Genomic DNA, 12,115 nt, shown 5'->3' with positions numbered 1-12,115 from the left:
GAGAGAGAGAGAGAGGAGGGAGGGAGAACAACGTGCTTGTATTCACCTTAAGTCTGCAGCAAAATTCGTGATGTAGTTACACACGTCACTGTTCATTTTATTCACCCGGTAAGAGCTGTGGGTAGAGAGAAGAAACTGTGTTACTAGGCCCATTGCTGGTGGGAGTCAATGGATGCGGGTGTGACTGAGATCACGGCACAACATCAACGGTTTCAGATAGATTTTTGTGGGGACATCAAACGTTTGCATGAGATGCCAAAGTGCTGCAAACATTAGGGTGATACAAATACACGTTTATGGACAGGATGACCACAGCAACTAATGGTATTAATGGTCATGTGGAAGATGCTAGAGTTGTAGACTGACAGACAGTGGTGCTTAAAGGCAGACAGTATTACCTCATGTACAGTAATTGACCGATAATGACACAGATGAGGCCTTTTAGTATTGATGAACATTAGGTATACAGACAGTTGTACAATTCAAAAACAAAATCAGTCTAAACTGCACTTAAGAAGATCATCAGCAATAATACGTAGGCCTATCGGCAACGGCTCATTTACCCATGAAGTCTTGAATAAATAAGTCATTTCTAATGGCAATTTAGTTGTGCGTAAATGAGCAAACTGAGGATTAAAATACAACTAAAAGTTGTATCCATGAACATTGAAAGCAGCTCCAGCTTTAAGCTGACAACATCAGATGAAAGTGCAGCACATTGACTGACTGAGGGACATCATGTGCATCGCTATATCCATCATCTCTACGCCGTAGAGATGTCTATTATAGTCGATAGAGCTGAGGCAATCTGTTTCACAAAAAGACAACCCTTTATAATTTTTTTCCCCCAGCACATTTGCCTTTAATGTCTCCAACTGTTGCTAATGCACTTCCCATTGTTTCCCAATATGAAACTACTGTATAGCACGATGTGAATCTCTGCCTCCCTCTCTCTCTCTCTGTCTGCATTTCATGCTGGCTGTGAATTGGCCTGATGTACTCTTTGTGGTTAAACAAAGACGCTGTGCCGAGACAAAGTCATTGTACTGAGTTCTACCAACACGAAGAGAGAGGGAGAAGTCAAATGTAAGAGCACAAATGAGAGAGAAAATGCTGCAGGTAGGTGAATGTGAGTGATATATTATAGAATAATACACTGAGTTTACAAAACATTAAGAACACCTTCCTAATATTGAGCTGCACACTCCCTTTTGCCATCAGAACAGACTCAATTCGTCGGGGCATGGACTCTACAAGGTGTTGAAAGCGTTGCACAGGGATGCTGGCCCATGTTGACCCTAATGCTTCCCACAGTTGTGTCAAGTTAGCTGGCTGTAGTTTGGGTGGTGGACCATTCTTGTTACACACGGGAAACGGTTGAGTGTGAAAAACCTAGCAGCATTGCAGTTTTCTTGACACAAACCAGTGCGCCCGGCACCTACTACCATACCCCGTTCAAAGGCACTTACATCTTTTGTCTTTCCCATTCACCCTCTGAATGGCACATATACACAATCCATGTCTCAATTGTCTCGAGGCTTAAAAATCATTATTTAACCTGTCTACACTGATTTAAGTGGATTTAACAAGTGACATCCATAAGGGATCATAGCTTTCAACTGGATTCACCTGGTCAGTCTATGTCACGGAAAGAGCAGGTGTTCATAATGTTTTGTACACTCAGTGTGTAATAATAATATCATATACAGTTTATTAGGTATACCTATCTAGTACAGGGTCAGATCCCCCTTTGCCTCCAGAACAGCCTGAATTCTTCTGGGCATGGAAACGTTGCTTAAATGGCATAAAGCGATGTGTGTGCCTGGAAGACATTACCCACACCTTTACACCACTGCCACCAGCCTGAACCGTTGACACCAGGCAGGATGGGGCCATGGACTCATGCTGCTTACGCCAAATCCTGACTCTGCCATCAGCATGATGCAACAGAAACCGGGGTTCGTCGGACCAGCCTATGTTTTTCCACTCCTCAATTGTCCAGTGTTGGTGATCTGGTGCCTACTGAAGCCGCTTCTTCTTGTTTTTAGCCCTTAGGAGTGGAACCTGGTGTGGTCGTCTGCTGCAATATACCCATAAATGACAAGGACCAACGAGATGCGTTCCGAGATGCCGATCTGCAAACCCCTGTTGTACTGCGCTGTTATTTGCCTGGTTGTGGCCCATCTGTTAGGTTGCACAATTCTTGCCATTCTCCTTTGACCTCTCTCAGGATTGCCGCTGACTGGATGTATTTTGTTTGTCACACCATTCTCGGTAAACCCTAGACACTGTTGAGCGTGAAAAGCCCAGGAGGCTGGCCGTTTCTGAGTTACTGAAACCGCTGTGCACTGCCTCCGACGATCATACCACGCTCAAAGTCGCTTAGGTCACTCGTTTTGCCCATTCTAACGTTCAATTGGACAGTAAGTGAATGCCTTGATGCCTGTATACCTGCTTTATATAGCTAGTCACGTCCACGTGACTATCTGTCTGTAGGAGCAAACCATTTTCGTGAATGGGGTGATGTACCTAATATGCCATTTAGCAGAGGCTTTTATTCAAAGCGACTTACAGTCATCAAATCAAATCAAATTGTATTGGTCACATACACATATTCAGCAGATGTTATTGCAGGTGTAGCAAAATGTTTGTGTTCCTAGGTCCAACAGTGCAGTAATATCTAACAATTCACAACAATACACACAAATCTAAAGTTAAAGAATGGATTTAAGAAATATATAAATGTTAGGACGAGCAATGTCAGAGTGGCATTGACTAAAATGCAGTAGAATAGAACACAGTACATACATATGAAATGAGTAAAGAAGTGTGTAAACATTATTAAAGTGACCAGTGATTCCATGTCTATGTTTATGGGGCAGGAGCCTCTAAGGTCCCGAGTTGAGTAACCGGGTGGTAGCCGTCTAGTGATGGCTATTTAACAGTCACCCTGAACAGATGAGGGTAATAGTCACAGGAATGAGGACTTCTGGGAAATGAGTGTGCGCTATAATAGGAAGGTGAGCAGATATAGGGCCGACAGCATCGCATACAACCACAACTAACAGAGAAGCTCAATGGAGAATAATCACATTGTCTGAATGTTTACTGTCAGTGGGACTGAAGATAATGAGCAGTGAAGTTTAGCCTCATCCATCATCCCAGAAAACAGGGGTCAGGAGACAGTAAGGAAATCAGGAAGTCAGAGGGACCTACAAATGTGTTTAAGCCCCATTATAAAGCCATTATAATCATCAATGTTTAATGATGATAAGGCTTCCCCATCATCATGAGCATACAGTAGGAGATATAAATAAATAGCAGATACACAGCAAATTGAGCATTTGTCTGCTTCTGTGGCAGAATGATATTGTACACATACACTCTTAGAAAACAGGTGCCATCTAGAACCTAAAAGGGTTCTTTGGCTATCCCCATAGATACGGTAAAGAACTAAATCGAACTTGACCAAAACAATGTAATTGCCATGAAAACGCGTGGGTAAAAGGGCCGTGGGGGAAAGATCCCGAGTCTCCTATTGCTCCCCAGCAAAATTTGCCTACATTTAGGCTATTATTCATATTATGTGTATTTAAAGTATAATGCTTGTATGGATGTCAACCCCAACACATGTTCATGTCATCATTACCAATCAACTGCATTACAGTTAAAAACGACTTTGACTAACATCAACGATTTCTGTATGCTAGCTATGCTAACCAGTTTATACGAATGGGAGTTAGCATTTCGTAGTCACTTCATCTTAACCTGAAAAGGGAAAACAGACAAATATATCAAAAATTGGACATCAGTAAGCACATTGTGGGCCTGTTACAATACATAAATCATGACGTATTTGACGAATATCCACTTTGTTAGATCAGATTTTTTGAATGTGAGCCAATCTGGTCAATGGAATGCTTACCTCATCTATAGGAGAACCCTCTGAATGACCCTTTTTAGTTCTAGAACCCTTTTGGTTACAGGTAGAAGAAAATTGTTTTACCTGGAACCAAAAAGGGTTATCCTCTGGAGACAGCTGAATAACCCTTTTTTTCTAAGAGTGTACCATATTGGTTAGGCAGCTTGCCTCCATTTCAGGCTTCAAGGTTGAGGACAGTTACTGTTGTGCAATGACTGTACCATTATAGACAACAAGGACTGTACCATTATAGAAAACAAAGACTTAAACTATGAGTGAAAGTACCACACAGATCCAAGCACGAGGCCTACTTACACAAAGTCAAAGTATTGTGGGAACAGCTCAGCAAACAAAGAAGCAGTTTATGCAGCATGTGTCTAAAACAGCAACTAATCAATGGAATGGGATTCCTCTCCGACCTTGAGATGTGAGCAACAAGCGTTCATATGATACGCAATCACAATCTGAATGAATAATTTATTGCCTTATGCCACATCAGGAGTTTTATTCATTACGGCTGCTACTCAAGAGGCCAATCATAATTTGAAGGGTAAAAAAGTTCTATTAAAACCTGCCCAAAATAGCTGGGATTGATTGGCTTGGTTTTTGTAGACCTTGCCCCCACATTCTTGATGAGAAGGCAGCCATTAGAGAAAGTGTGCTTCTCTCCAATGATGGGGAGTGCTCCTCTGCTTCCCAATCAAATGCTACAGTGCTATCAGACGCTGTGTACCATGCCTGATTGACTCATTAACTTAATTATCCTGCTATGCAGTAATGCTTTAAATTGCCACATGCCATTCCAGTCCCATCATCATCATTAATACATCCATTAAACCAGTTTGGAAAGTCTCTCTTATTGCGGCGAGAAATCCAATATACAAATTCCATTCATCTTAGTCTACAGTCTATTGGTCGGGACCCCAAGGGATCTTTGGGGGGTGTAAATGATTATTAATTAAGATGATTGTCAACGTCAGTCTCCTCTTGTGGCGGGGCGTTTCGGCTGAACGGGCCTAGAGACAGGCTTGGTGACGATAATGTAGTCTTTATTGTTGAGAGAGTGAACAGAGAGTCACCCTGTCAGCCATGAGAGGGAGGTGACACAACGCAAAGGCTGTTCTCACTTTAACACCATTAGCTCCAGGAACCTCTGCCATCAAATTTACACCTGCTGCAACCCCGCAGGAGAGGAAATTGCTTCAAGTGGAAACAGAAATCCAACCTTGCACACACACACCACACCTCAAATCCAATCCAAATCAGTGCAAACAAGCAGTGAGCCATGATATTATGAAAGCGTTATACTCATACCAGCAGCACCACTCCTGCATGGAGCACCATACTGCAGCAACATCTGGACAATTCTTTAAGCTAAGGTCTAAAACAATGAAGTTATATAAACTGTTTTGCGTTCATAATTACTCAAATTTAACGTGTGAGATTAATAGGGAAATGAGTAGGGCCAGGAATTTTACTGAAAACGTCATCTTGCAAGGAAAAACTCTGGGCCCCAAGGTCAGACAAAACTCTGGCTGGCCCTAGAGGTGAAGCTCAAACTGCAATAGTTACAATAGGAGCAACAGACAGGCAATACTGGAGCAGTCCTGAGGTGTCACAACACAAGAAGACAAATGCCCAGACAGGGAGAATAGCATTCAGTCCATTGAGTCATAAATGTTAAAGCCACCACAGCAGGCATTCAGCCTGGGATGAACTTGGTAGCCCAACACTGAAACCCTGAAACCCTGAAACCCGGAGGGAGACCAACACTGTCTACAGTGAATACACGAGTAACCTCATCAACTGTATCCATACTTGTGTCATTGTCAATGGACTCTGAGGCGGGCTGTGTAGCCAGGAAACATAAAAGGATCCATAAAGGGCAATGGTGTGTGCATGCGTGCTTGTGTGTGTCCTATCTCACTGACGTGTATTCACACATTGATTTCACACATCAATGACCTATACACCAACAGAGGCCTTTTAAAACGTAAACATTTTATTTCAACTTCTTAGACAAAATAATAATAAGAATTTGTACTATTTTACAAAGCCACCTTCACCCACCCACTCACCCATCCACATTTGGGGGACTAAACCATTTTTTGTTGTTGCAAGTTTTTTTTCTTTTTTTTCTTTTTTGGGGATATCAGTAAAATATTGTGACCTCCCACTTTTTTGTAATCAATCCTTCTTGTGTATAATAGTGTTTGACAGTTATTTTTGAAAGAATCGAATACTCATATATTTTTGGGAAAATAAAAACCTTCCCCAGCGCAATCAAGAGATTGTATACCGTGTTGCATCTGTCCCTTAAGTCACCCCGATATAACTGTTTGTGGAAATATAACACAATTGTGTAAAACAGGGAGTAACCGCTCTTGTACTTTTGCCCAAAAGTTAGCAACTATGGAGCAATACCAGAAAATATGTAACGAATCCTCCACTTCCACACAACAAAAAGGACAAAGGGGATTCTTCTATGCTCCATATTTGTAACATCTTGTTAGTAGCCAGAAACGTGTACAATATCTTCAACTGAAACATTCAGATGGTGAGTCTAATGCAGTTTTAAAAATCTATTTATAAATCATTTCCAAGGGATGGAAGTATCAAACTGCTCTTCCCAGTAAGAGTGGAATTTGTGTGGGATGGCAACCAATTTGTTATTTTCCAAATGAAAATGAAAATGTCTTTATTGATTTTATCTCTAGTTAACCACCTGTGAAATGTAATATGAGGTAGACAAACAAACAGTTTCTCTTTTCTTTCCCTTCACTTTTTCTTCCATTCTGTAGGAATTTCTGCTAGTAACTGATTGTAATTATGATTTATACATACTGTATGTTCCCATATATTGTGCACAGTGTTTCAAATTAAATTAAATTCCCATTACTATCAATGATATCATTTAAAAATAAGATCCCCTTTTCCCAGAAACACATTCCCAAACATTGTATTTTATTTTTCAGGATATTTGAACTCAACCGTATGATTTGGATCAGAATTTCTGTTATTTCTTATGAGGGATAATATTGAAAATGCAACCAAGCTGTTATTGATTATTTGAAGAATGGGGATATGTCCATTAAGAAATCCTGCAGGAACCAAGCAAGGTGCAAAAACTTGATTTATATAAAATTATTATTTTTTAAATAGAAAAGTAGGTTTGTCTTATCTATGATATTACATGAGATCCCATTCATATTTACATATAGTACTAGAGATTGATTTAAGGCTTCAATATTCTTTAAATGTGGGGTGGCCAGTAGCCTAGTGGTTAGAGCATTGGACCTGTAACCGAAAGGTTGCAAGATCAAATGCCTGAGCTGACAAGGTAAAAATCTGTCATTCTACGCCTGAACTCAAGGCAGCCCACTGTTCCTAGGCCGTCATTGAAAATAAGAATTTGTTCTTAACTGACCTAAAACTTAGACTTAAATAAAGGTAAAAAAATGTAGCCCTCCATTGTCATACATTATAGATATACAGTGTATATCTGTTTCACCTTTTCTGGTTTACCATTCCATTAAAATCAGAAAAATGTTGGCTTCAAACTGCTTAAAGAAAACCTTATCTGGGGATGGAAGTGACAGGAAGAGATACTGTAGATGAACTGAGAGACAATTAAGGTGTACATTAAAGTCACTCTGCCATATAAAGACAAAGATTTACCTTTCCACAGCAATAGTATTTTGTCAATCTTGGCAAGTTTCAAATCAAAGTTCTCCTTTACAGGATCCTTCATTCTTTCTCGAATGTGGATGCCAAGCATCCAAGTATTGCTCTTAATTGTATGCAACAACGCAAAATATAGTTGGACTTTCTTAAGAAAAACACTCTCAAAATGGTGCATTTCTTATAATTTGTTTTCAGATCTGATAGTTTGAAAAGTAATTCAAATCTCCAACAAGAGCATCTAGTGATGATTGTTGCAACTGAGAGGCAAATGTTGTATCACGCTTTCAAGACCACTGATACTCAGACCTACTATATTGGAATTATTCCTGATTTTGATGGCCAGCATCTTGATAGCCAAAAGGAATAAATAAGGTGAAACTGGATCCCCTTGTCTGACCCCTCTGATAGCTTAACGTTTTTAGATCAATACCCATTATTCACTGCTTTACTCACCGGTTTCTGCTATAAGACTCTAAATCATTGAATAATACTGATGGCATCTATAAATTAAATCCCTTTTATCTTACCAAAAGCCTTCTCTAAATCTGCAATAAACACCAAACTAACAAATATTGTCACCAATGTAACGACCAGTCATGTTTTGTGCCCCACATTTTTTGCCCAAAAAGTTAAATAACATAAATATGTATATATTTTTTTATTGGGGGAGCTTGCCTGTTTTGCATGTTATTTTGGCATTAAAACATGTCACAAATCAGTTTGCAAACAATGTCAAATATATATATATCATTGAGTTAATAAAGCCGCATACAAACAGGCAGCCCCAAAATGCAGGTGTTTCAGCCAAGCTCAGTACTTTCTGTGGTGGTGTGGCAGGTCAGCAGAAAATAGGAACATTGCACCGTTATTGGCTCAGCATTGCACCGTGATTGGCTCAGTGTTCTGTCACTCATTGGGACACTATGTCACCTGCATTTAGTAAGGGAAGACAATCAAGAATGTGAGCCCTATGGGCCCAACCATAGACTTAGATTAGAAGTGCCCATTCAAGAAGGCTCAAGGTCATTGGCCACAGATACATTTATGTCAAATCACGTTATATCTACAGTAGCTTTGTTTGGACTTTCAAAATCTTAGCTAGCAGTCATCATAAATCAAGTAGACGATCTACTGGCAAATCCTTTTTAATCCTTGTTATATGAAGAGAAATACTGAAGGTAAATTATACATAAAACGTATTGGTGTTCATCGGCCATTGGACATAAACATTACACAACAAGTTGAAAATCGCTAATTCAATAACGAGTTGTTTGGACGTAATCGGTGACTGTGGCTAACCGCAAGCCTTGCAACTGGGAAGTCAGACTGGGAAAATATGTTTTGAATGGTCATCCAACTCGGAATTGTAGATCTTTCTCTTCATTTGATGACAAAATTTGCCAATGAAGGACCACCACGCACAACAAGGTGAGTCCAAAAATATGCTGCTGCATAAATGATGTAATATGCCAGGGAGATATGGTCAGCCATATCAGCTATATATTTTAAAAAAAAAGGCAGTAATATGGCTGAATTAATTGTTTCGCTGCCAGACAAGGCTCCGCTGATACCAAGGTGTAGTGGTGGTAAGGTTTCACTCCATAGTGCTGGAAAGAAAGCTTTGCTGTTGGAACAGCTGTATGTAGGCCCTAACAGTTTGTGGGCACCACTTGTCGCCGTTATAGTGCAATGAATGTATTGTTTAGTGTTGTGTTGTGGCTTAACTTGCATGCATCAAAACGTGTTTTGTTAGTTTGCCCCACCAAGATTTACATGCTAACATCGCCACTGGTAACGACCTTCAATACATTTCGATAGCTCACTTTGAATAATTTTGCTTCTTACTTTCTTCATTCTAAGTGCAAAACATTTTTATAGAATATGGGTGTCACAGCACAATAAAATGAGGCATCCCCAGTTGTTGGGCTTTTATATTGGCAATTTGCCTCCTGCTTAAATAGTAATGTAATCAGTCCCTCTTTGGCTTGTTGATAGTTCCTCCTGTTCAAATTAAACATTTAAGCAGGTGAGAAAATGCTATTTGATTTCTGTAAAAAAAGACCATGTACAACTCAATTGGTATACCGTCAAAGCCATGAGATTTACCAGTTTGGAAAGAGTTAATTGGCATTACTTGTTAATCGTCATTAATCAAACCCTCACATGATGCTTTCTGTATTTCTGTTTACTGATTTCCATAGTCTTCAGGAAAGGATATAATAATTAATAGATTGGATTCATAGTGCACTTTTCTACCAACTGAGGCACTCAAAGCATTTGACATTGTAAGGGGGAAACCACCTGGGTGATGCACGGCGACCATTTTTGTGCCAGAACGCTCACCACACATCAGCTGGAGAGGTAAGGAGTGATATATGTCAATTACGGATGATTAGGTGGCATGGGGCCAGGTTTGAAATGTAGCCATGACACTGGGGTTAACACCCCTACTCTTACAATAAGTGCCATTCAATTTTTTATGTCCACAGAGTCAGGACACCCGTTTAACATCCCATCAGACACCCTACGCAAGGCAATGTCCCCTTCACTGGCATCTCCTTAGACCAGAGGGAAGAGTGCCCCCCACTGGCCCTCTAACACAATTTCCAACAAAATATGGTTTCCCATCCAGGACCAACACTGCTTAGCTTCAGAAGCAAGTCAGCAATGATATGCTGAGTGGTAATGCTTCAGTCAAGTTTGGATAACGAGGTTAGCTGAACCTCAAAACAAAAAAATATATTGATATATTGGACTTGCTTCTGTAATAGTTGGTGGGGTGATAATAAATTATGCCCTTCCGAGGAAAAAAGTTTTGTGACAGTTTTGTGATGTTGATTCCTTTGGTTCAACCTAAGAAAAAACATTGTACCCTTTTCAAGCTGCCCTTGATCTGTTAATAATACCATTAACCCTTTCCGCATGAAGCCTCTCAAGCTCAAAATAAAATAAAATAAAATTTTCTTGGTCCCATACACATGTTTAGCAGATGTTATTGCGGGTGTAGCGAAATGCTTGTGTTCCTAGCTCCAACAGTAAAGTAATATCTATCAATTCACAACAATACACAAATCTAAAAGTAAAAGAATGGAATTAGAAATACATAAATATAAATATTATGATGAGCAATGTCGGAGTGGCATTGACAAAATACAATAGAATACAGTAATTAAATCAAATTTTCTTGGTCCCATACACATGTTTAGCAGATGTTATTGCAGGTGTAGCGAAATGCTTGTGCTTCTAGTTCCACCAGTGCAGTGCTATCTAACAAGTAATCTAAAATTCACAACAACTACCTTATACACACAAATGTAAAGGGATGGATTAAGAATATGTACATATAAATATATGGATGAGCGATGGCCGTGCGGCATAGGCAGGATGCAATAGATGGTATGAAATACAGTATATACATATGAGATAAGTAATGTAAGATATGTAAACATTATTAAAGTGGCATTATTTAAAGTGACTAGTAATACCTTTATTAAATCCATTTATTAAAATGGCCACTGATTTGGGTCTGTATGTTGGCAGCAGCCTCTCTATGTTAGTGATGGCTGTTTAACAGTCTGATGGCCTTCAGATAGAAGCTGTTTTTCAGTCTCTCGGTCCCAGCTTTGATGCACCTATACTGACCTCGCCTTCTGGGTGATAGCGGGGTGAACAGGTAGTGGCTCGGGTGGTTGTTGTCCTCGATGAACTTTTTGGCCTTCCTGTGACATCGGGTGCTGTAGGTGTCCTAGAGGGCAGGTAGTTTTCCCCCGGTGATGCGTTGTGCAGACGCAGTACCATATGGAAAGCCTTGCGGTTGAGGGTGGTGCAGTTGCCATACGAGGCGGTGACACAGCTCGACAGGATGCTCTCGATTGTGCATCTGTAAAAGTTTGAGTGTTTTCGGTGACAAGCCAAATTTCTTCAGCCTCCTGAAGTTGAGGAGGCGCTGTTGTGCCTTCTTCACCACGCTGTCTGTGTGGGTGGACCATTTCAGTTTGCCCGTGATGTGTACGCCGAGGAACTTAAAACTTTCCACCTTCTCCACTTCTGTCCGGTCGATGTGGATAGGGGGGTGCTCCCTCTGCTGTTTCCTGAAGTCCACGATCATCTCCTTTGTTTTGTTCACGTTGAGTGTGAGGTTATTTTCCTGACACCACACTCCGAGGGCCCTCACCTCCTCCCTGTAGGCCGTCTCGTCGTTGTTGGTAATCAAGCCTACCACTGTAGTGTCATCTGCAAACTTGATGATTGAGTTGGAGGCGTGCATGGCTACGCAGTCATGGGTGAAAAGGGAGTACAGGAGGGGACTGAGCACGCACCCTTGTGGGGCCCCAGTGTTGAGGATCGGCGAAGTGGAGATGTTGTTTCCTACCTTCACCACCTGGGGGTGGCCCGTCAGAAAGTCACTGTATATGTACATATGAGATGAGAAAAGAAGCATGTAAACATAATGTTGTCTACTCTTGATCAGAAGAAGCATTTCAATTGGAGGGTCTACTACTGTATCAG

At 40.6% G+C, this 12,115-nt stretch overlaps 1 protein-coding gene across 2 annotated transcripts in view; it reads right to left on the bottom strand.

Annotated features, from left to right (window-relative positions):
- Positions 1-12,115, bottom strand: part of LOC129811519 (disks large-associated protein 2-like) — a 100,559-nt gene that overhangs the window by 64,484 nt on the left and 23,960 nt on the right. Inside the window, exon 3 of one of the 2 annotated variants that reach the window (XM_055862892.1) lies at positions 47-115. The exons of the other annotated variant lie outside the window; for it this stretch is intronic. Within the exon in view, the coding sequence (XP_055718867.1) occupies positions 47-115 (69 nt within the window). The remainder of the gene's footprint in view (positions 1-46; positions 116-12,115) is intronic. 2 annotated transcript variants of the gene reach the window in all.

This window comes from Salvelinus fontinalis, chromosome 15, assembly GCF_029448725.1.
Source record: "Salvelinus fontinalis isolate EN_2023a chromosome 15, ASM2944872v1, whole genome shotgun sequence".
In the NCBI taxonomy this organism is placed as follows: domain Eukaryota; kingdom Metazoa; phylum Chordata; class Actinopteri; order Salmoniformes; family Salmonidae; genus Salvelinus; species Salvelinus fontinalis.
This window is presented reverse-complemented; position numbering and strand designations above follow the sequence as displayed.